At 42.8% G+C, this 23,670-nt stretch overlaps 1 protein-coding gene across 31 annotated transcripts in view; it reads left to right on the top strand.

The window, feature by feature from the left end:
* Positions 1 to 23,670, top strand: part of PARD3 (par-3 family cell polarity regulator) — a 713,016-nt gene that overhangs the window by 544,587 nt on the left and 144,759 nt on the right. For all 31 annotated transcript variants that reach the window (XM_024253533.3, XM_063727279.1, XM_024253534.3 and 28 more), the window contains one exon: positions 2,277 to 2,519. In XM_024253533.3, the coding sequence (XP_024109301.2) occupies positions 2,277 to 2,519 (243 nt within the window). The remainder of the gene's footprint in view (positions 1 to 2,276; positions 2,520 to 23,670) is intronic.

Raw genomic sequence — 23,670 nt, 5'->3', positions numbered from 1 at the left:
ATTTACATTTAAACCTGTGACCCATTTTGAGTTAATTTTTTAGTAAGGTATGAAATGTATTTTTCCTTTTCTTTTTACCTATGGATATCTCATGGCTCCTGCACCATTGGTTGAAAAAACTATTTTATTACATTGAATTGTTTTTGCTGCAGCATTGTGTAGTTTTCAACGTATCTATCTTACACAGATCTACATAAACTAAAGTTTGGCTTATAGATGTGTATCTGTGTGTTTTGTTTTGTTAGGGATTATAAATAGCATTGCATTTTTAATTTCAGTGACTATGTGTTCATTGCCAGCATATGGAAAATACAATGGATTTTTACATGTTGATCTTGTATCCTCTGACCTTGTTGAACTTGCTTTTTAGTTCTGGGAGATTTTTGTAGATTCTTTGGAATTTTCTTTGCAGATCATCATGTCATTTGCAAGTAAGAAGCGTTTTATTTCTTCCTTTTCAATCTGTGTACTTTTATTTCCTTTTCTAGGCTTATTGCATTGCCTAGAACTTCCAACACTATGTGGAATTATAGTGGTAGGAGCACACATCCTTACTTTATCATAGGGAAAGCATTCAGTCTTTCTCCATTTACATGATGGAACCTGTCGGTTTTTGGTAGATGCTCTTAAGTTTAGGAAGTTTCACTTTATTTCTAGTTTTCTGACATGATGGGTGTTGAATTTTATCAAATGCTTCTTCTGCATCAATTGATACAATCATGTAACTTTTCTTCTTTGATCTGTTAATATGATGGATTGTAGTAATTGATTTCTGAATATTGAACCAGGCTGGAATTTCTGCAGTAAACACCATTTGGTCATGGTGTATAATTTCTTTTATATATTGCTGAATTTCATTTACTAATATTTCATTAAGGGTTTTTGCTTTCTTATTCATGAGGAATATTGGCCTATATAGCTTTCTTTTCTTTCTTCCTTTTCTTTGCTGCTGTCTTTATCTGATTTTGGTATCTTTTCTGGATTCTTTTGAATATATGTTTATGTATTGTTTTTGCTATCAGAGGTCTACTTCAAACATGAAAAGAATAACTGCAATAAAAGATTAAATTCAGTCTAAAGTGTTGCTTTATAGAAGTAAGATTGTACTGCATTTAAGTGTATATTTAAATTTGTAAGTATATAAAGGAGATATTTTTTCCATTAAAATTCTATTGAGGATTTTAAAATTATTTCCAGGTAACTAAGATTGACTTAGGCATAAATTATATCAATATATTATAAGTTGAAGAGGACGTTGTACCAAATAGTTTAATAAAATCATAGTAAACTAAATGTAACTTCAGTAAAGGTGAGCATTTAAGGTTTGTTTCTTAGTTGTAATGTAGGAAAGTTTTACTTCAGAATTTGATTGGATACATGCCTTCTAGTCCTTAATTTAAGGATTCTCCATTTCTGTATGCATCCCATAAAATGACAGAGTCGATGTCATTAAGCTGAGATCCTCTTTTGTCACTAATGAAGAGTTATGGTGTGGATTCGTGTTTAAGGTTCATAGTAGGTTGAATGTTTATGGTGTATTAATAATGAGTAAGATAGATATATATTACATATAAATATTTTCATATATAAAGTGTATGTAACGTTAAAAAAATTATTTCTTGCCTTAAACAAATTCATGAGTAATATCCAAGTAGAGGCCAGAAATGATCTGTTCCTTGTGAGTTTTTAAAGCTAGTTAATAAGTGAAAATTTAAACTTAAGATTTAAATTATGGCCAGGCACGGTGGCTCACACTTGTAATCCCAGCACTTCGGGAGGCTGAGGCAGGAGGATCACTGGAGGTCAGGAGTTTGAGACCAGCCTGGCCAACATGGTGAAACCCCATCTCTACTGAAAATACAAAAATTAGCCAGGCGTGTTGGTGCACACCTGTAATACCTGCTACTTGGCAGGCTAGGGCACAAGAATCACTTGAACCTGGGAGGTGGGGGTTGCAGTGAGCCAAGATCTCATGCCACTGCCCTCCAGCCTGGGGGACAGAGTGAGACTCTGTCTCAGAAAAAAAAAAAAAAAAGATTTAAATTATGACTGCAATCTTGTTGACATGAACAAAGGGCATCTAAAATTATTCTTTTTGAGCATCCATAGCATTACTTAACAATCTAGAATGTGTATGACCTATCATTTATACCACTGATCTTCTATAGCTGCAAGAAATAAAATATATTTTACAACATATTTTGATGAATGTTTCTATATGCAGTTCCTAGAAAAGGAAAGATTTCTCTTATTTCAACTTTGTTCTGATTTCATAGGATTCAAGCCAAAACTCGAGAATTTAGGGAACGACAAGCTCGAGAGCGTGACTATGCTGAAATTCAAGATTTTCATCGGACATTTGGCTGTGATGATGAGTTGATGTATGGGGGAGTTTCTTCTTATGAAGGTTCCATGGCTCTCAACGCTAGACCTCAGAGCCCACGAGAAGGGCATATGATGGATGCTTTGTATGCCCAAGTCAAGAAGCCGCGGAATTCCAAACCCTCACCTGTAGACAGGTAGGCACCAGGGGCAATCATGGTATTGCTTCCAAATCAGCTTTTATACAGCTTCTGACAAGGGAGTAGACCATTCATCAATCCTCAAACCAGAATTGCCTTTTATTAATGGCCTTTAAAAAGCTGTTGTGTCTAAAAGTATTGAGTTTACACAAATTGAAACCTAATGGAAGGATCAGCAGAGGTTTTGATGGCTTTTCTAATGATTCCAACATATTTCATTTTGTTCTGAAGATGGTTTTATACCTGAGAACCAACCTCTACTTTATAACTCAAATAAAAAGCAAACTTAAAATTATGACTCTTCTACTTAAGTGATATGTCCTTTTATTGCTAGGAGAGCCTCTAGGTGTGTCAATTAAATAGATGGGGAATGACATGATTTGTTCCACTTATGATTTAGATGGATCACTTTTTTTTTTTAGGCGGCATAACTTTATAATATGAAAGAATTGGTAAATGAGAAGAGGAGTGTAGTATAACAGATTGCTTATTAACAGCCACAGACCACAGGTCTGAATTATGTATATCAGTGTAGCACACAGGAGTGCAATGTTAACTGTATTTTTTAACTGATACATAATATTTTATGTGTTTATAGGATACACGTGAGTAATTTTTACATGCATAGAATGTGTAATGATCATGTCAGGATATTTGGGGTATCCCTCAGCTTCAGTATTTATTTATCTGTTATTTGTGTTTTATTTCATTTTATTTTATTTATTTATTTTTTATTATACTTTAAGTTCTAGGGTACATGTGCACAATATGCAGGTTTGGTACATATGTATACATGTGCCATGTCGGTGTGCTGCACCCATTAACTCGTCATCTACATTAGGTATATCTCCTAATGCTTTCTCTCCCCCCTCCCCCCATCCCATGACAGGCCCTGGTGTGTGATATTCCCCTTCCTGTGTCCAAGTGTTCTCATTGTTCAATTCCCACCTATGAGTGAGAACATGCGGTGTTTGGTTTTTTGTTCTTGCAATAGTTTGCTGAGAATGATGGTTTCGTTTCCAGCTTCATCCGTGTCCCTACAAAGGACATGAACTCATCATTTTTTATGGCTGCATAGTATTCCGTGGTGTATATGTGCCACATTTTCTTAATCCAGTCTATCATTGATGGACATTTGGGTTGGTTCCAAGTCTTTGCTATTGTGAATAGTGCCATAATAAACATACGTGTGCATGTGTCTTTATAGCAGCATGATTTATAATCCTTTGGGTATATACCCAGTAATGGGATGGCTGGGTCAAATGGTATTTCTAGTTCTAGATCCTTGAGGAATCGCCACACTGTCTTCCACAATGGTTGAACTAGTTTACAGTCCCACCAACAGTGTAAAAGTGTTCCTATTTCTCCACATCCTGTCCAGCACCTGTTGTTTCCTGACTTTTTAATGATTGCCATTCTAACTGGTATGAGATGGTATCTCATTGTGGTTTTGATTTGCATGTTATTTGTGTTTTAATGGCTATATATTTATTTAAAATTTTAACTGAAACAATTTTAAACGATCTTTTACTGCCCTTTCGTTTGTATGTTCAAGCACCATGAGGAGTTTAGTTCACAAATAATCATTTCTTTTTATATCAGACATATGCATGTTATTTTCATAAATGATACACTCAGCCCATCATCTCTTATAGTGGTTTCTTGTAAGTGTTGCTCTATTTAGGAACTGGGCTTTGAACATTATGAATAGCAGGTTTCATTAAAACCAGGGGGTCTCAAGCTTTAGTGTGTGTCAGAATCTCCTGGAGGGCTTCTTAAAACACACATTGATGGACTCTCCCCAAATTTTGATTCAGTAGGTCTGAGGTTGAGCCCAATAATTTGCATTTCTCACCCATGTCCAGGTTTGATGCTGGTACCATTGGTCCTGGGGATGGCACTGTAAGAACCCTCACAAGGCTAGAGATGTATGGGAAGTACTTCATCCATAGCATCCATGTGTTATTGGTTGCTACCTTTTGCACCCAGTTTCTATTTTAGCTACTTCCAGCTGTTTTTAATAGAGGTTTGCAGATGCAACAGGCAATTCTCAGGCAAACCCAGGAAGAAGTATTTTTAAAAACAGCAAATGTGAAGCCAGATCTTAAGGTGAAATGCTATAGCCAGAGTATTTGGTTTGTTGCTTTGTTTTGCTTTTGTTGGGTTTTAGGTTTTCCTTATGGTCTTATGAAAATCTGTAGGTCTGTTTGATATTGACTATATTGACTGAATAATGTAAATTAACATAGGAGGCATATGGTTTATTTAGACCCCTTTGCTGTGATCACCTAGAAGGTTCACTTGCTTATTATCTAACCACAGATATGTCAGGATCCAAAGAATACAATTATTATCAGTGACAGTGACATTTTCTTTAAAGCTTTTACTTGGTTTCTGCCATACTTGTGAATGCTGCTTATAGAAGGTCAAACAGCATTTGAAGGCCATGAATGTCCCATTGGAATTGTTTTCCTGGGAGAAAGGACACCAGAATACTGGTGTTGTCAGTTAGTAACTTTTGGAGGAAGTAAAAAAAAAAAAAAATTAGTTGACATATTATTGATCGTTGATAAAAGCACTCATCATTTTCAGCACCTTCCACATCCACTTTGAAAACCTGAAAAATAGTAGACTACCACATAGCAGTTTTTCACACAGCTCAGAAGTCCCACGTGACATCAAAGCCAGGAGTCAGATGGGTTCTGTCTTCCCAGCTCCTGAGGCCCAGAAGTGGTTGCTTTAAACCCCAGTTTAAATCATAGTGCCCTACAAGAGTCTAAATCTTGCATGTAAATGTCTGCAAATTTTCAGTCGCACTTACATGCTCAGAACAGCCTCTGTTTCTGGACTCCAGCATCCCCACCTGGAGTCTGTACCCTGCACTGTGCTAACCCCAAACTGATACTCAGCCTCCTAATTTCTGCCAAAATGCACTCAGCAAAACATTCTGGAGGAGACTTTAGTCATGAGGACGAGTTACACCAAACAGTAAGTAATTCAGAATCACATCTTAGACATTGCTGTATTCAAAAGCCCCTCTCATCCTAACTCAAGCACAGCCTCAGCAGCTGTCAGACTTACGATACTTTTATGCATTTGTGCCCCAGAAGGGTGATTAGATAATTTGTGAGATGCTTCCAACTCAGGAGAGACATAATTTATATTTTTAAGAAAAAGGGCTCCCTCTCCCTCTCCCTCTCCCTCTCCCCCTCCCCCTCCCCCTCCCCCTCCCCCTCCCCCTCCCCCTCCCCCTCCCCCTCCCCCTCCCCCTCCCCCTCCCCCTCCCCCTCCCCCTCCCCCTCCCCCTCCCCCTCCCCCTCCCCCTCCCCCTCTCCCCTCTTTTTTCGGTCTCCCTCTCCTTCTTTTTTCGGTCTCCCTCTGTTGCCGAAGCTGGACTGTACTGCCGGGATCTCGGCTTGCTGCAACCTCCCTGCCTCGGGCTCCTGTGACTCTCCTGCCTTGGCCTGCCGAGTGCCTGGGATTGCAGGCGCGCGCCGCCACGCCTGAATGGTTTTTGTATTTTTGGTGGAGACGGGGTTTCGCCGTGTTGACCGGGCTGGTCTCCAGCTCCTGGCCTCGAGTGATCTGCCTGCCTCGGCCTCCCGAGGTGCTGGGATTGCAGACGGAGTCTCGCTAACTCAATGCTCAATGGTGCTCAGGCTGGAGTGCAGTGGTGTGATCTCGGCTCTCTGCAACCTCCACCTACCAGCCTCCTGCCTTGGCCTCTTAAAGTGCTAAGATTACAGCCTCTGCCCCACTGCCACCCCGTCTAGGAAGTGAGGAGCGTCTCTGCCTGGCCGCCCATCGTCTGGGATGTGAGGAGCCCCTCTGCCCGGCCGCCCTATCTGGGAAGTGAGGAGCGCCTCTGCCCGGCCGCCCATCATCTGGGATGTGAGGAGCGCCTCTGCCCGGCTGCCACCCCGTCTGGGAGGAAGTGAGGAGCGCCTCTGCCCGGCTGCCCCGTCTGGGAGATGAGGAGCACCTCTGCCCGGCCGCCCCGTCTGGGAGGAAGTGAGGAGCGCCTCTGCCCTGTTGCCCTATCTGGGAAGTGAGGAGCGCCTCTGCCTGGCCGCCACCCCGTCTGGGAAGTGAGGAGCGCCTCTGCCCGGCTGCCACCCCATATGGGAAGTGAGGAGCGCCTCTGCCCAGCCGCCCCTTCTGGGAGGTGAGGAGCGCCTCTGCCCAGCCGCCGCGTCTGGGAGGTGAGGAGTGCCTCTGCCCGGCCGCCCCGTCTGGGAGGTGAGGAGCGCCTCTGCCTGGCCGCCACCCCGTCTGGGAGGAAGTGAGGAGCACCTCTGCCCAGCTGCCCCATCTGGGAAGTGAGGAGCGCCTCTGCCCGGCTGCCACCCCCTATGGGAAGTGAGGAGCGCCTCTGCCCGGCCGCCCACTCTGGGAAGTGAGGAGCGCCTCTGCCCGGCCGCCCACTCTGGGAAGTGAGGAGCGCCTCTGCCCGGCCGCCCACTCTGGGAGGTGAGGAGTGCCTCTGCCCGGCCGCCCCGTCTGGGAGGTGAGGAGCGCCTCTGCCTGGCCGCCACCCCGTCTGGGAGGAAGTGAGGAGCACCTCTGCCCGGCCGCCCACTCTGGGAGGTGAGGAGCGCCTCTGCCTGGCCACTCCGTCTGGGAAGGGAGGAGTGCCTCTGCCCGGCCACCCCGTCTGGGAGGTGAGGAGCGCCTCTGCCCGGCTGCCACCCCGTCTGGGAGGAAGTGAGGAGCACCTCTGCCCGGCTGCCCCATCTGGGAAGTGAGGAGCGCCTCTGCCCGGCCGCCACCCCATATGGGAAGTGAGGAGCGCCTCTGCCTGACCACTCCGTCTGGGAGGTGAGGAGCGCCTCTGCCCGGCCGCCCCGTCTGGGAGGTGAGGAGTGCCTCTGCCCGGCCGTCACCCCGTCTGGGAGGAAGTGAGGAGCACCTCTGCCCGGCTGCCCCGTCTGGGAGATGAGGAGCACCTCTGCCCGGCCGCCCCGTCTGGGAGATGAGGAGCACCTCTGCCCGGCCGCCCCGTCTGGGAGGTGAGGAGTGCCTCTGCCCGGCTGCCACCCCGTCTGGGAGGAAGTGAGGAGCACCTCTGCCCGGCCGCCCCCTCTGGGAAGTGAGGAGCGCCTCTGCCTGGCCGCCACCCCGTCTGGGAGGAAGTGAGGAGCGCCTCTGCCTGGCTGCCCCATCTGGGAAGGGAGGAGCACCTCTGCCCGGCCGCCACACCGTCTGGGAAGTGAGGAGCGCCTCTGCCTGGCTGCCCCATCTGGGAAGGGAGGAGCACCTCTGCCCAGCCGCCACACCGTCTGGGAAGTGAGGAGCGCCTCTGCCTGGCCGCCACCCCATCTGGGAGGAAGTGAGGAGCGTCTCTGCCCGGCCGCCCCGTCTGGGAAGTGAGGAGTGCCTCTGCCCGGCCGCCCCCTCTGGGAAGTGAGGAGTGCCTCTGCTCGGCCGCCCCCTCTGGGAAGTGAGGAGCGCCTCTGCTCGGCCGCCCCGTCGGGGAAGTGAGGAGCGCCTCTGCCCGGCCGCCCCGTCTGGGAGGTGAGGAGCGCCTCTGCCCGGCTGCCACCCGGTCTGGGAGGAACTGAGGAGCGCCTCTGCCCGGGCGGCCCGGTCTGGGAAGCGAGGAGCGCCTCTGCCCGGGCGGCCCCGTCGGGGAAGTGAGGAGCGCCTCTGCCCGGCCGCCCCGTCTGGGAGGAGAGGAGCGCCTCTGCCTGGGCGGCCCCGTCTGGGAAGCGAGGGGCGCCTCTGCCCAGCCGCCCTGTCTGGGAGGTGAGGAGCGCCTCTGCCCGGCTGCCCTGTCTGGGAGGTGTACCCAACAGCTCCGAAGAGACAGCGACCATCGGGAGCGGGCCATGAGGACGATGGCGGTTTTGTTGAAGAGAAGGGGAGGAAGTATGGGGAAAGGAAGGAGAGATCAGATTGTTGCTGTGTCTGTGTAGAAAGGGGTGGGCATAGGAGACTCCATTTTGTTCTGACTAGGAGAAATTCTTCTGCCTTGGGATGCTGTTGATCTATGGCCTTTTCCCCAGCCCCCTGCTCTCTGAAACATGTGCTGTGTCAACTCAGGGTTAAATGGATTAAGGGTGGTGCAAGATGTGCTTTGTTAAACAGATGCTTGAAGGCAGCATGCTCTTTAAGAGTCATCACCACTCCCTAATCTCAAGTACTCAGGGGCACAAACACTGCAGAAGGCCGCAGGGTCCTCTGCCTAGGAAAACCAGAGACCTTTGTTCATGTGTTTATCGCCTGACCTTCTCTCCACTATTATCCTATGACCCTGCCATATCCCCCTCTCCGAGAAACACCCAAGAATGATCAATAAATACTTCAGAAATTAAAACAAAAAAAACAAAAAAAAAAAAGAAAAAGGACTATGGAAACTTTAGTTTTTTGTAATTATTATTTTTGCAGATAATAAGATGTCCGTTAAACAAAGATTGATGTTACTAATCCAAAAAGTTGGGAATTATCATACCTGTAAAGCACTTCTTCACCTACCTTTAACAGAATGTGAATTTGGCTTTGATGTCATGGTATCACCTCCATTGTCTGTTCCTGTCGGAGAGAAAGCTATATAGAAAAGTGTTTCTCAGACTTGAGGAGTATAGGAATTCTTTTTTTTTTTTTTAATAGAAAGACAATCTCTTGCTACTGCAGTATTGAACTAAATTGTTTTGATTATAATGTTACTTAAATATGTGTAAAAATAAAATAGGACTAAACTCCTTCTGTTGACAACCATTATACAACCATAAAGCCAAACATCTTTACAAATTAAATACAAACAAAATGGCAAAGCCATTACATTTAAATGAACAACATTAACTTAATGTGGCTAATAATGTTTCTTAAATCTAAACTCTTGCACAAATCATGAATATGGTGGTGGCTGCTCCATGGCAGGTTCATTTGGGTTTGTTTGCCGACCCCCACAGTCTTGCCCATCCCTTTTCTCTGTTGAATTTCTGCAGTTCTTTTGTATGTTCCTGTTCAGCAGCCTTTGGCCTGCACCTCCCACAGGGGCATCATGTGTGCACGAAGTTAAGCCCGCTTCTGTTGTCATTAACCGGAGACAGTGAAAATAGCATTCCATAGTGCCTTCATGTGTGTAAACCCAAATTCAGACAGTGAAATGACACACCTGTAAGAAGATCTAGAATATGCTTATACTAACGTTTTTGAAAAGTAATTATTCAAGTGGAAACATGCAACTTGGAACTCCGCAGAGATTATTTCCTGTATGAAGAATAGACACAATAGAGAAACTCCTGTCAACTGACTAAATTCCACCAAAATTTGCAATTGGCGTCCAATGACCTTTACTATTCAAATTTTTGGATTTCATGGGAATGCAGGCAGTTGACAGTCTGACGCGTAGCCTGCATCTGTTCTGGGATTTTCATTGTTCAGTGAGGAAGCAGTGTTCTACATTTCACTGCTTAATCATTTTAATTGATCTTATAGTCAGAAATATGGATCTGGTAGCTCCACATGGAAATAGCCAGGGATGATTCATTAAATGTGGTGAATTTGGCATCAAAATGGGACATTTTCTCAATTTCCACATATTACTTATAAAATGCTTTTTATAAGATAGCATCATGCTATGTCTAGAAATAGTCCCATGTCTGTTTAATTTTATTATCACATGAACTGTAGGCTGTAGTCACAGTGTCACTGTTACTACTGTTGATTTTTCATGTTGGATTGATGCTAAAAAGAAGCAGATCCTATCCTTGTGTTTGATATGAATAACAAGGCTTAAAACTCACAAAAATGTTGGCGTAGGCTGGGCACAGTGGCTCACACCTGTAATCCCAGCACTTTGGGAAGCCAAGGCAAGAGGATTGCTTGAAGCCCAGCGTCTGAGACCAGCCTAGGCAACAAAGTGAGACCCCGTCTCTACAAAAATAAAAATAAATTAGCCAGGCATGGTGGCATGCATCTACAGTCCCAGCTACTCGGGAGGCCAGGGCAGGAGGATCACTTGAACCTATGAATTTGAGGCTGCAATTAGCTATGATTGCACCACTGTACTCCAGTCTGGGCAACAGAACAAGATTCTGTCTCTTTAAAAAAAAAAAAAAAATCCCAGTTTTTTTCTGGCTAGCAGAGTGCCTAGCTAAAAGTTTCCCAGGCTCCCTTGCATTAAGAGGTGACCATGTGACGTAGTTCTGACTCCTAAGTGAGGAGCGGACCTAGAGTGGGGACTTCCTATAAAGCTAGTCTTTTCCTGAGTGATGTGGGGCTGACTCATTTTGTCCTTTACCATTTTCCCTGATTCTAAAGGTTTAGGCTACATGAAGGAAGAGGATAGCAGTCTGGTCCTGTGAGCAGCTCTTCTAGTTCTTATCACCTGTGAAAAGTGAATTTGTTACTTGTTTAAGTTACCTGCAATCAGGTTTCTATTTCGTGAAGCCAAAAACCATTCTGAATGCAGATGCTTCTCAACTTTCAATGGTGTTCTGTCCTGATAAGCTCATTATAAGTTGAAAATAACATGTTGGAAATGCATTGAATACACCTCACCTACCAAACATCACAGGTTAGCTAGCCTACCTTAAACATGCTCAGAACACTTACATTAGCCTACAGTTGGGCAAAATCATCTATTCTAACATGAAACCTATTTTATAATGAAGTGTTGGATATCTTGTACAATTTATTGAGTACTGTACTAAAAGTGAAAAATAGATTGGTTGTGTGGGTACTCAAAGTATGGTTTCTACTGAATAGTTAGCACTTTTGCACTATCTAAAGTTGAAAAATCTTAAGTTGAATCATAGCAAGTCCAGGACCATCTGTATAATGAATTTTGCACAGAAGAGCCCAAAGGGAATCATTGTCTTTTGATCAAGATTGTGTATATTTTGGAGAACTATCCCCTGGTCAAATAATTTCCACAATATTTTGTGAAAATAAGTAATGAGCAGTATTCTCCAGTGTTGCTCAATTAACTTTTCTGCCTTTCATTTTGTTATGCATCTAATTAAAGAAATTTTACCAGTCAAATGTCTGCCAGCAACTATTCTTAATTCTTTAAGACACTGCTATCCTCTGATAACTCCTATTTCCACCAACAATCCTGCTATAAAGTAAGAAGCAGTTGAGTGTAACGTACAAGAGAATGAACTATGGAGCCAGAATGCTTGAGTTTGATCCTGGGCTCTTCTTTTTTTTCTTTGAGACAGGGTCTCACTCTGTCACCTAGGCTGGAGTATGATTTGGACTCACTGCAGCCTCAACCTCCTGGGCTTAAGCAATCCTCCCACATCAGCTTCCTGAGTAGCTAGGAGTACAGGCATATGACATGATGCCCAACTATTTTTATTTATTTTTTGTACAGATGAGGTCTCGCTGTGTTGCCCAGGCTGGTCTCAAACTCCTGGGCTCGAGTGATCCACCTGCCTCAGCCTCCCATAGTGCTGGGATTACAGGCGTGAGCCACTTTGCTCTTCCTCCTGGGCTCTTCTGCCATCAGCTGTGTAAAGTCTCTGCTTCACTTTCCTCATCTATAAAATGGGGATAATAATGGTACTTGCCTCATTAGGTTTGGGAAGGATTAATGTGTTAATGACATATAAAGCACTTCACACTGAGCATGGTCTGTAGTAAGCACTATTTGTTTGCTGTTGCAACTATTACTTAGGAAATGGGCTTTTACTCTCAGGAAAGCACATATGCTTTCAGCATCGCCACATAGATGCAGAAACAAGCAAGGAATGAAATTGAAATCAATAAAGACAGGTTTGATTCTTTATACTTAACATAGATATAGGAGTGTGGGAATGCAATTCTGCTGATGCCACTTCCTTCATTAAATAGCTTGGTCTCCTAAGTGTCCTCCATAAATTACGTCACGTCATGAACTATTTCTCTTTAAATTAGGAGTTACTGAATTCAGGATAAAGCATTCCAGATGGCTTCTATAATATAAATATTTAGAATAAAGTAAATGCTGGGTAGCATGAAATATCTTATTTGAGAGTGACAGGCGGGTCATGGTATAAGGACCTGACCTCAATCAATTTCAGCCTTTGGTTTGGTAATTTGAAGGTTTTTATTTTGTACTTGCATGAAATTCTTTGAAGTTCCTCATGGTTTGCTTTCATAAAATTCTTACTGAGTCTGAGTTTGCAATACTCCATGGAAATAGGGCGGCTTGAACGTCTCAAACCTTGTCTAAAATGTTGGCATTTCTGTTTACATCAAGTTATATCTTAGAGGGACAGGCAAGGCTGAGTCATGATCTTAAGAACTGTAAAGGCTAGGCACAGTGGCTCACATCTATAATCCCCACATTTTGGGAAGCAGAGGTGGGAGGATCAATTGAGGCCAGGAGTTCAAGACCATCGTAGACAACACAGCGAGATGCTGTCTCTTAAAAACACTAAAATTATCCAGGCATGGTGGTCACACACCTATAGTCCCAGCTACTCAGGAGGCTGAGGTGGGAGGGTTGCTTGGGCCCAGGAGTTTGAGGCTGCAGTGGGCCATGATCATAGCACTGCACTCCAGAATCAGCGACAGAGTGAGACCTTGTCTCTAAAAAATAAAAACATAAAAAAAAAAAACCAAAACTGTAATAGGCTTTGTTCTAAAACAGTGGTTTTTCTAATCTTAGCATATGTAGAAAGACCCTGGAGCACTTCTCACAGATCCTGACCTCCCCTCATAGATATTTTGATTCAGTAGATGTAGTTTGACTACAAACCCACATTTTTAACAAGTACCCCAGTTGACTCTGATGCAGCCATCCTTTGGAAAATATTACTCTTGGGCTAATAAAAAAAACAATTTGGAACTCCAGTATGAGTTAGTTTGTTACTGTTAACCGTGAAGCTGTGAAATAATTTGTCATTTCTGTCAGACACAGCTTTATCCTGGCATTTATAATGGCCATTGTCCATCTATGATCAAATAATCATTTTCTTTAAAAGGTCATCTTGCAGGTATCATATTCGTAAACTGCATTCTGTCCAGTGTTTGTTTGTTTGTTTGTTTGTTTCTTTCTTTGAGACAGAGTCTCACTCTGTTGCCCAGGCTGGAGTGCAGTGGTGTGGTCGTGGCTCACTGCAGCCTCCGCCTCCCTCCCTCAGCCTCCTGAGTAGCTGGGATTACGAGCACATGCCATCATGCTTGGCTAATTTTTGTATTTTTAGTAGAGACAGGGTTTTACCATGTTGGCCAGGCTGGTCTCGAACTCCTGGCCTCAAGTGATCCACCCACTTCGACCTCCCAAAGTGCTGGGATTGCAGGCATGAGCCACCATGCTTGGCCCATGTTCAGTGTTTCTTGACACCAGAAAGTTTCTTTTCCTATAGGTTACACAATTCTAATTTGGAAAGTTTAGTACACTTTAAATTCTTAACAAAGAAATGATAAAATCCTGGTCAATAATGTTTTTTTATTTGCTTGAGGACACCATGCAATTTGTATTTTTATATCCAGAGACCAGAATCTGTAGTTAAATATTCTACAGAAAGACAGCTTTAATGGACATTTGCTGGCTGTCACTATGCAATCATTTGCCACCAGGAGTGCGTTGTCCTCAAATATAATGGGAATAAAATACGAACTGTGTCACTATAAATCTAAATAGCAAGAAAATAGTAGGCTAGACTCCCCCTGCTTGCTGAGGACACCTTAATGGAAACATAAATACCATAATCACATGCTTTTTGCATGCATTTTACCACTAAAGAGAAAAATGTCGATTTTAAAAGAAAAGACCTTTGTGAACTTGTTTCCCCTCCCGTTAAAATCAGAATCCGGTTGCGTCAAAGGGAAGCCTGGCAAACACAGAACAAAACTAATTTTCTTAGATATAGGCACTTATTAAACATATGCTCTTTTAGAAATGTTGGGTCATATAACAAAGTTGTATTTGCTACTGAAAAAGTCAAATACCACTTTATTTATGTTTGCTTAGTATTACTTACCTCTGCTTTTCTTGAAATGTGAGAAAGTAATTCTCGAAGGTAGTCAATCTCATTGTAATGTGAGTTCTGCAAGTTGGTGCCTTTGCTAATTAAGGTGCTCCATCCAACCTGGGCCTGATCTCAGTGTCCTTGGCTGTCTACTAATATCTCTGGCCTTGGCTAGCTCCTTCTCCATTCATGTTAGCAACTCTTCCAAACTTTGTTGCTCCCTTTGACACGACACAACTCAGCTCCAGACCTCTAGCCCATCCACATCTGTGCCTGGGCCACTTGCCTCTCCTTAATAGCTGAAGATCACCTTTCTTCCTTCCAGGTCAGCTCTCTAAACAGTCTTCCAGATCCCAGCCCCACCCCTTCAAGACACCTGCTCCGTCAGTGTCTCCTCTGAGCCCGTTTTCAGCCTCTGCCTTTCTCCTGGAACTTCCATGTAAACATGTTAATGTCTACCATACTGTTTAAAAAGAAAAAAATTGGCCAGGTGTGGCAGCTCACGCCTGTAATCCCAACACTTTGGGAGGGTGAGTCTGGAGGATTGCTTGAGCCCAGGAGTTTGAGACCACTTTGGGCAACATGGCGAAAACCCATCTTTACAAAAAATTTAAGAATTAACTGGGCATGGTGGTACCCACCTGTAGTCTCAGCTACTTGGAAGGCTGACATAGGAGGATCGCTTGAGCCCAGGAGTTCGAAATCAGCCTGGGCAACACAGTGAGACCCCGTCTCTACAAAAAATAAAATTAGCTGCGCATGGTGGCACCTACCTGTAGTCTCAGCTACTTGGGAGGCTGAGGCAGGTGGATCATTGAGTCCAGGAGTTCGAAGCTTCAGTGAGCTATGATTGTTGTACCAATGTTCTCCAGCCTAGGCAACAGAATGAGACCCTGTACTCCAACCTGGGCGATAAATGAGATTCTGTCTCTCAAAAAGAAAAAAAGAAAAATTCCCTTTTTACCATCTAGCTATTTGCTTCCCTATTTTTCTACTTCACTTCTAATTCAGACTTCTTGAAGGATTATTAATACATTTGACATAGACTGCCATATCTTGTCTCCCACATCTCTGGTTCATTCCTCTCATTGTATGATAGACATGATAATGCTTCCCCAAAGATGCCCACGCCCTAATTTCTGGAGCTTGTGAATGTTATCTCATAAGGCGAAAAGGACCTTCAAATGGAGAGGTTTTCCTGGATTATCCTTTTGGGCCCAGTGTAATCACAAGGCTTTATCAGTGAAAGAGGGAATCAGAAGAGGCAGAGTCAGGAAGGAACTGAAGATGCTGCCCTATTGACTGAAGTCAGAGGAAGGGACCACGAGCCAAGGGATGCAGATGGCTTCCAGTAGCTGGAAAAAAAGCGAGGAAGCAGATTCTCCCCTCGAGCCTCTGGAAGGAACTTGGCTCTGCCAACACCTTGATTTTCACCCAGTGAAACCCATTTCAGACTTCTGACCCCCAGAACTATAATATAATAAATGTGTGTTGTCTCAAGGCAATACACTTGTGGTGATTTGTTGCAGGTACCCATCGTGTATTTGTTTCCTAATGGCTTCCTAGAAGCCTGATTCAATGAAACTTGAGTCCTTTGCATTCTAGATTACTCTGTGGCATTCCTGAAACTCTGTTCTCTTTGTTTTTGTGGCACTGTTTTCTCTTTCCTTTGAAACTGTCCTTTTTTTTTTAGAGACAGAGTCTTGCTCTGTCACCCAAGCTGGAGTCAGTGGTGCAATCATAGCTCACTGCAACCTCAAATTCCTGGGCCCAAACGCTTCTCCTGCCTCAGCCTCTCGAGTAGCTGGGACTACAGGTAGGTGCTACCATGCCCAGCTAATTTTATTTTTTGTAGAGACAGGGTCTCACTGTGTTTTGTAGACATAGGGTCTTGCTATACTGCCTTGAACTCCTGGGTTAAGCGATCCTCCCACCTTGGCCTCCCAAAGCACTGAGATTATAGATGTGAGCCACTGTGCCCTTTTGAACTATTCTTTAGCTGTCTCTTTAGAGGTTCTATTCTACTTTTTCCTCTTAGATTTTGGATTCCCTAGGGAAATAGCTCTGGCCCACTGCTATTTCCTATATGTTTTTCTTGGTTAAGGTTTTCACTACCATTAGGCATGATGATGCCTGATCTCACTAGCCCAGTTCTCTCTTTACAAGCCCCAGATTTCTCCAGCACACCAGCTGGGAATGCACATTTCCTGTGCCTGTCAGTCACCTGATCCCAACCGATCTAAAACAGAATTCATCATTCTTCGTTCTAAACCTCCTCTAGTTTCAACAGCCTAATCTCAGCAAATGCGATCACAACCCACACATCTCAAGCCAGAGCCTTTCTTTTGTAGCCTGCTCCGCCGCCATGACAGTCAGAGACAAAGCCCTACCAATTTGCCGCTATAAGTAATTCCACATCGTTCTCTCCCGTTGTGCAGCCCACGGATACTGATGGTCATCTCCTGACTCCTCTCCCATCTCCAGTCTTGTTCTCCACAAGTCCATATTTCACCCAGTACCTGGAGTTTTGTACCTGAAACAAAATATGACCATGTCATTCCCTTGCTTAAAATAATTCTGTGGCTTATTGTCTCCAAGATGCAGTCTAAGCCCTCAGTATGGTATTTATGGGCCTGTAAGACATCCAATCTCAGGCTAATTATATCAGACTGTGTCATATTGGTTCACATCATACTAGAGGATGAGTTTAAAAGGATAAATCCAATTGCGTCTAATACATGGGTGAATTACGTGGCTCTTTGGTGTTATACATTTTGCAAATGTTACATTTTGGTGAGTTAAAAACAAGCAATCACTATCCATTAAGCTATTCTAATATAGTTAGAGATGCAGCAATGAAATTAAAGGCTGAGGTGACATAAACCACCCAACAAATGAAATCTTGAAAGTAATGAAGCCATAAATAAGGTCATGGCTAATTTTAAAGACTTCTTGTTTAATTCTTTTTGTTGATTAACATTGCCCGAAACCACAATTTGTTTGTAGAAGTAATGTGTAATGGGGGTTGTTTATTTATATATTTATTTTAGCCTTAGAGGAAGTTTAAATATTCTGCAGAAATATGGGGATAAGTGAAAACTGTTTTAGACTTTGGTCGTTAGCAGGCAAATAATCCTCCAGCAGAGTATCTGCATTTTTGTTTTAATGTCTTTCCCTTCGTAGACCACTGAACTTTTAGGTCTTTAAAGAGATTTTAGGCCATTCCATAATCAAAATCTCCTGGAGCTGCCTGGGATTTCTTTTGATTTTAGCCTTCTAACAAAAGCTCCAAGATCCTGCTTCATGTGCAATTTGGCAAGATAACTCATCTTTTTATTTCGACCTCATCGCTTGGTTCTCCTGTCCTTTAGACAGCACAAACCCATGGCTTCGAGTACCAATCTTGTTGATATTTTGTGATCTTAAGTTTGTGTTATTTTCTTCCTTGCTCCTGCATAAGGATGGAATATCAATCAACTATTAATAAAAATTCATGAGGATTTATGTGGAGTTCTGTTGTGAGATGCATTTTCAACTTCTTGGGAGACTTTACCGAGCCCTAAATCCACAATCTAGTTTTAAATTAACTTCCCAGATGTTCTAGAGCTTTTCCTTGGGTGCCCTAAGTCCTTGGTGTAAATAACTATTTGATTACTTTCTTTCTCTTATTGTTTCATTTCTTCTTCCATTTTTTCCCCATTGGTTGATTTTGTGTAACTAAAGGAGATGCAGTAGTTGATTTTAAAAGATACCTGTTTTCTTTTCCAATCAAGCAAGTTGAGATATCCTTAGCATTTTTCATTAAAACAGGTGTGTACATAGAAATGTGAAAATTATAAACTTACTGTATCGTTACAGAACAGAAAGTAACTACATAATTCATTTGTTCTATGGCTATGTAATAACTGTTTTGATTATGCATTTGACATTGCATAAAATGGGCTCCAATGTTAGAGTGAATTAATGTAGATTATTGTATATATACATTTCTGTAAAACTCACAGCTATTTTTAAACTGAATTTTCTGTATCAGTTTATGCCTTTCATTACTAGTTCTATTCCATAGACTATATGGGGGTCTTGTGTTGACTCTTTAAGAATACAGGGATTTGAAAATATTTGTTCCTAAAACAAAATGCTTTGGGACCAGGTAGTTGTCTCCAAGGTGATTCCTTTTGGTGAGGTGGGTGGATGTCTCTTGCCGCTTAACTGTTTTTACAGACTATAAATGTAAATTAAATATCACTTACAGGCAAGAAACTGATCTTAGCCTGAGACTGCACTTCTTTATCACCTTTGTTTTAACTGAAAGTACTGATTGCCTCCAAGAGAGGCCAGCCTGGCCCTGCTCTGGCTATGGTCACCTTGCCAGGCTTTGGGGCCTGACCAGGTGTGGAACAAACAACAGAGCAGAAGCCCATGGAGCTCAGCTCATGACCAAAGCTGCAGACTGTCCAGATGAAATGGTAAATACCAAGTTCATGAGGCCAGAGGATTTCCTGATGTGCACAAATTCGGACAAAAGCTTCACTACTTGGAATTGATTGATAATGTCCGTCTAAGTAGAGGAAATAATATAAAGTCTGAACTAGTGAATAATTAGCAAATATGTTGAAAGATATGATATTCTGAACTTTAAAGTGTATCCAGCAACTCAGATGAAATGCTTACACTGCTTCAGTTAGTAAATCTTTATTTTTTTAAACTCTACTATAGATTGTTTTTAATTCCAATTTTGAAATCAGATTTGCTTAAATTTTGTTTTGATGTGATTCATGTGTTGATTCCAACACCATTGGAATAGAAAGTAGTTATTCTAAGATCCCCTCAAATGAATCCCCTTAAAATCTTATTTATACTACAAATTTATATAGAAAAATGTACTTAATAGTGGAAAAGTAAGTTTCTTTATAAATTTTCAAAAGCTACAAATAGTGGCATGTAAAATAATTATAAATCACCTCTGTGAAAAATACTGCTATAGTTTCATGTTGACTTCATATAATTCTGGAATTGTGAAAATATATTTTAAAAATAAGAGTTTGTCGTCTTCCATGAAGAAAAGTGTTATTTAAAAGGAAAAAAGTTTGCCATTTCAGAACTTACTGATGATCATGACCTGGAAACAGTTCCCTCCAGATAAATCTGCATGACAGCCACATAACAGATATCTTTTTCCTCTTTTCTCTGGCCTCCGCTTTGATTACTTAACAGGTCATTCATTGCCAGGCAGAAAGTTTGAAAAGCAATAATTTTTTAGTCTTTTGAAAGTTATATAATACACTGAACCTGCATCACATACTTAGAAGGCAGTGCAGTAGTAAAATAAAAATTTAACTTCAAGTTTGTTTTTAATTCTGTTATTACCTAGGATTTTTAAAGAAGGGAAGGGCAGGATGCAAATGGAATTGGGGTGTGCTGAGGTTGTAGAGACCAGTTGAGCAAGGTACAGACAATACGACTCCAAGGGGTGCTATAAAACTACAGCGTGGATTGGAACACTTCCGGTGATTTTTTTTTCTGGCAGTTGGCAGCCAAGAGTCTTAAGGAATGAGGGTTTTCTCTCTATTTCACGAAGTCACTGTGTGGTCTGTGGCAGAAAGGAGGGAGACCTAAAAAATGATTTAAATTGTAAATTATTAGAATTTGGTTGCAACAGAATTTGTGGGGGAGGGTTTTGGGGGTTTTGCAAGCTATTAGCATAATTTAAAAAATACCTGCTTTGTAACAAAAACTAAAGCTGATTGAGGATACAGACTTCTAGTTATTCTTTTCCTTCTATTTCCTTCTTTCCTTTGGTCTGTATGTTTCAGCCCTGTGAAATAGTCAAGGGTTTAAAGTCTTTGCACAAGCCCAGAGTTCTTGTAGGCATCTGTCTGTCAGTGTATCTGGCAGCCTTTGTGACTGATCACTCACTTCCCCACAATTTGGCGGTGACTATGGGCCAAGAATTGTGGTAGGTGCCTGTGGTAGGGGTGGAAATGAGTAAGATCTATTCACCCCTCAGGGTCACCCCACCTGGTATCACATAGCAGACCACACTCAATACATTGTGTACAGAGTGATAAGAATTAAATAGGATGCTAAGGAGACTGACTCGGGTTAAGGAAGGATGGGCTTCTAAGGGGTGGTGTGCTTGAGCTGCATCCTGAATTCCTAAATGGGAAAGAGCTAAATTTTTATATATACACACACATACACACACACACATTTACCTACCTAGATGTTAATTCTCACCTTTCGTCACTATTTTTAAATGTTGATTACACAATTACAATGACAAAAAGAGAGATCATAGATGTTATAACAAATGTAACTTTGTCTTAATTTTTCTTTTGTTTTGTTTTCTGTTTTTGAGACAGAGTCTTGCTCTGTCGCCCAGGTTGGAGTGCAGTGGCGCAATCTTGGCTCACTGCAAGCTCCACCTCCTGGGTTCACGCCATTCTCCTGCCTCAGCCTCCTGAGTAGCTGGGACTACAGTACGTGCCACCATGCCCGGCTAATTTTTGTATTTTTAGTAGAGATAGGGTTTCGCCATGTTGGCCAGGCTGGTCTCGAACACCTGACCTTGTGATCCACCTGCCTTGGCCTCCCAAAGTGCTGGAATTACAGGAGTGAGCCACCACTCCCGGCCTTAAATTTTTTTTAATTTGTTTGTATTCATCAGGTACAAGTGCAGTGTTGCTACATTGGTATATTATATTGTGGGAAGTCAGGGCCTTCAGTGCACCCATCACTGGAGCAATGTGCGTGCTGTACCCACCAAGTAACTTCTCATCATCCAGCCCCCTCCCACTCCCACGCTTCCAAGTCTCTGCTGCCCGTCATGCCACACTCTGCTTCCGTGTGTCCACATTATTAAGGTCCCACTTGTAAGTGACAACATGCTGACCTAGTTTTGACAGACAGGGGACCTAGTTAAGGTACTGGATTTATATCTTCCTGGTAAATATTAAATATGATGGACACTTTACTATGAAAGTTCCTAGGTACCTCTTGCCCTGAAAAGCCACTGGCAGACTGCTGTGTCTTCTCTGAGTGGTCTGATTCTTTGAAACTTTCTGTGATATTTCAGCAATTAAGGATTGTTTAGCCTCTACACTCATGGTGTCCTGAAACCTCAGGTAACTGAGGCCTTAAGACCTGTGGGATAATGAGGGAGACCCAGGCCATGAAGAGATGCTGCAGACCCTCCAAGGTAGCAACCAGATGGCTTCAGGCCTCAGGTACCATGGTTCATCACTGTGGGTGGTGATTGTGACTGTATGGATCAGTTCCAGAGTAGGTCTGTCAGAATATCAATGTCTTTAATATAGTTTTAAGCATTTGAGGAATTTAACATTCTTGGTTTGGCCATTCATGAATGTGAATGACACATGATTTACAGTATTGCTAGGGCCTGTAGGCTTTGCTGGAGCATCAGGGGTGAAAGAACTAATGTGAGTCAAGGACAGTATCTGTTGAGCACCTGCTTGACACAAACTACCTTACTAGGCCATTTCAGATACACAGACAGATGTCTTAAAGTAATGATTGAGTCCACACCTTCCTTCTCATATTTATTTGTAAGGAATTTTATTTGCATCTTGGAGAGTTCCATTAGTCTCTCTTTGTAACAGACAAATCTAAAACCTACTCCCACAGTTTCTTGTAAAGACCAGCACATCTTTGAATTGTCTTGGTTTTTTAATAAGATTTCCAGCTTTTATACCAGATCAAGGCAAACTGGATGTAAATATAGCGTTACCCTTGCTGAACACTGTTGCAGACCAACAGGTTCACAGTTGCCTACATCCTACGCATTTATAACTGAAACAGTATGTCAGTTGATTTTTAAAAGTGCAGGTGGTTCTCTGATTGTTCACTATGACTTCCTTTACAGCAAGGGCATGAGAGCACCATTTCCCCACTTTTATATCTAGTCCGTTCTTGAAAATGTGTAACAAACGACTATGCCTATATATATATATATAGACATACATACACACATACACATATATATAAAGTTATATATATATACACACACATAAACATACATATTCACAGAAGTTGTGTTCTCAGAATAATGGTAAAATAAACAATGATGCTTCCTGCAAGCACTGGTGATAAACTCCACTGTATCGGGATGATGCAGGGCTGAGACACACAGATCAGCAAGGGCCGCTGCCATTTCCCCATCACTGTAAAGACAGGTGTGTGCAGACAGGAAGCACCCTTTTCCATTAACTGTCTCTCCTGTACCCTCTCTGGACTGTGTCAGCGCTTGCCCATGGCCATCAGGGTTGTTTGCCTGTGTGGCTTCCAAGGAGAGCAGCTGGGAAGGGAGAGGAAGGACCAGGAGATAACAAGTTGGTTGGCAGCCCAGGCAAATTCTGGGACGTCACAGGAGCCTCAGTCCTTAGGAGGGAGTGAGTCAGAGGTGCTTCTGCGTGGAATGTCACGCTCTCGGGAACACACACCTGTAGAGACCTCAGCTGCCTCTGAGGGGCCTGGCTCTGTCCCCAAAGCACAGCAGCTGGGGGCAGGCAGGCAGCACCACCACGCAGTGACTGGAGTTAGTTGACGTGACCACATGCAGGTAATTTAAAAGTGCAGCTCTCCTCTCCCCCTCCCCGGCACACCCTGACTCCCTTCCCTGCCTCCTTTTTCTTGCTAGTCCTTATGGCATTATGATGCAGCATAAATGCACTTTAAAAATGTTATCATCCGTCTCCTCCAACTAGAATGAAGTTGCATTTTGGAGCAGGGCAGGGGGTGTTGTCTGTTGTCTGTTTCATTCACTGCTGTATTCCAAGTTCTACCACACAGACATTCAAATATGTTCAACAAATTAAGGAATGGATAAACCAAACTCCTCATCAGCACAGCAAAGACAGTTTATGGGACATATGTGTGATAAGACTGTAAGCTGTGTAGGAGCAGAGAGGGCCTGTTTTTAGAAAAGAAACCTGGAGTTTCTGTCAGCAAAATGTAGTTAAACATTTTAAGTGTTAAAGTCCCTTTTGCTTATTGTATGTTAAACTTATAATTCTTGTAGGTTTCATAGAACTTGTATAGTTTTGAGAGAGAGAGGGGGAAAAGAAAAAGAGGATTTGATACAACACCATACCATAAGATGATAAGGTAAGATGTGATGTAGGTATTTTTAAGAGCACAAGCTCTGAAGCCAGCTGAAGTTCACATCCCAGCTCTGCCATTTAACCTTCTGTGCCTTACTTCTTGTATCTGCAAAATGGGGATAA

The sequence above is a fragment of the Pongo abelii genome, chromosome 8 (assembly GCF_028885655.2).
Source record: "Pongo abelii isolate AG06213 chromosome 8, NHGRI_mPonAbe1-v2.0_pri, whole genome shotgun sequence".
Taxonomy (NCBI): Eukaryota; Metazoa; Chordata; class Mammalia; order Primates; family Hominidae; genus Pongo; species Pongo abelii.
Note: the sequence above shows the minus strand (reverse complement) of the source record. Positions and strands in the feature narration are given on the sequence as shown.